The 1,716-nt window shown below is 37.8% G+C and overlaps 2 protein-coding genes across 2 annotated transcripts; both read left to right on the forward strand.

The window, feature by feature from the left end:
- Positions 1 to 154: 154 nt before the first annotated feature.
- On the forward strand, positions 155 to 592 carry LOTGIDRAFT_60974 (hypothetical protein; the record flags this gene model as incomplete). The annotated part of the gene is made up of 1 exon (XM_009065927.1): positions 155 to 592. A coding segment is annotated over one exon (438 nt), but the record flags the coding sequence as incomplete, so codon positions are not given.
- A 408-nt stretch (positions 593 to 1,000) lies between these two features.
- Positions 1,001 to 1,264, forward strand: LOTGIDRAFT_80571 (hypothetical protein; the record flags this gene model as incomplete). The annotated part of the gene is made up of 1 exon (XM_009065928.1): positions 1,001 to 1,264. A coding segment is annotated over one exon (264 nt), but the record flags the coding sequence as incomplete, so codon positions are not given.
- Positions 1,265 to 1,716: the final 452 nt, after the last annotated feature.

Consider the following 1,716-nt stretch of genomic DNA (forward strand, 5'->3'; position numbering starts at 1 on the left):
GCCTAGTAGGGTAAGCACACTGAATTTATTATCACACCATCATCCTAGTAGGATAAGCACACTGAATTTATTATCACACCATCATCCTAGTAGGGTAAGCACACTGAATTTATTATCACACCATCATCCTAGTAGGATAAGCACACTGAATTTATTATCACACCATCATCCTAATAGGGTCAGCACACTGAATTTATTATCACACCATCAGCCTAGTAGGATAAGCACACTGAATTTATTATCACACCATCATCCTAGTAGGATAAGCACACTGAATTTATTATCACACCATCATCCTAGTAGGGTAAGCACACTGAATTTATTATCACACCATCATCCTAGTAGGGTAAGCACACTCAATTTATCATCACATCATCATCCTAGTAGGATAAGCACACTGAATTTATTATCACACCATCATCCTAGTAGGATAAGCACACTGAATTTATTATCACACCATCATCCTAGTAGGGTAAGCACACTGAATTTATTATCACACCATCATCCTAGAAGGAAAAGCACACTGAATTTATTATCACACCATTATCCTGGTAGGGTAAGCACACTGAATTTATTATCACACCATCATCCTAGTAGGATAAGCACACTGAATTTATTATCACACCATCATCCTAGTAGGATAAGCACACTGAATTTATTATCACACCATCATCCTAGTAGGGTAAGCACACTGAATTTATTATCACACCATCATCCTAGTAGGGTAAGCACACTCAATTTATCATCACATCATCATCCTAGTAGGATAAGCACACTGAATTTATTATCACACCATCATCCTAGTAGGATAAGCACACTGAATTTATTATCACACCATCATCCTAATAGGGTCAGCACACTGAATTTATCATCACATTATCATCCTAGTAGGATAAGCACACTGAATTTATTATCACACCATCATCTGAATAGGGTCAGCACACTGAATTTATTGTCACACCATCATGCTAGTAGGGTAAGCACACTGAATTTATTATCACACCATCATCCTAGTAGAGTAAGCAAACTGAATTTATTATCACACCATCATCCTAGAAGGAAAAGCACACTCAATTTATTATCACACCATCATCCTAGTATGGTAAGCGCACTCAATTTATCATCACATCATCATCCTAGTAGGATAAGCACACTGAATTTATTATCACACCATCATCCTAGTAGGATAAGCACACTGAATTTATTATCACACCATCATCCTAGTAGGATAAGCACACTGAATTTATTATCACACCATCATCCTACTAGGGCAAGCACACTAAGATTATCTCACTGCTTTAATTTGGTAGTAAGAGGGGCTGACATGGAAAAAGCGTCTAGTCCTTTCGGATGGGGCAATAAACCGAGGCCCCGTGTGCTACAGGCTGTGCACGTTAAAGATACCTCGACAGTTGGAAATCGAACAAGAGCAGGCTTATGCCGCTGTCCTGGCAAAATTTCCCAAATTGCACCCTGCATGGCGTTGCCCGTCTTCATTAGCCCACATGGTGCAGAAAAGTAGGACGTAAAACTCCATTCATTTCATTTCATTTTTAATTTAGTAGTGTAAGCATCCATTTACAATATTCTGTATAAATGATTAAGCAAGTTATTAAGGGTTGTTGTGCTTTGGATAAAGGAAAGGTATAGTCCTAATTTTACTTTTTATTTCTCTCTTATAGATGCGTAAATTTGTAGCTAAATACAGTGCTGGAT

Source organism: Lottia gigantea (assembly GCF_000327385.1).
Source record: "Lottia gigantea unplaced genomic scaffold LOTGIsca_7192, whole genome shotgun sequence".
In the NCBI taxonomy this organism is placed as follows: domain Eukaryota; kingdom Metazoa; phylum Mollusca; class Gastropoda; family Lottiidae; genus Lottia; species Lottia gigantea.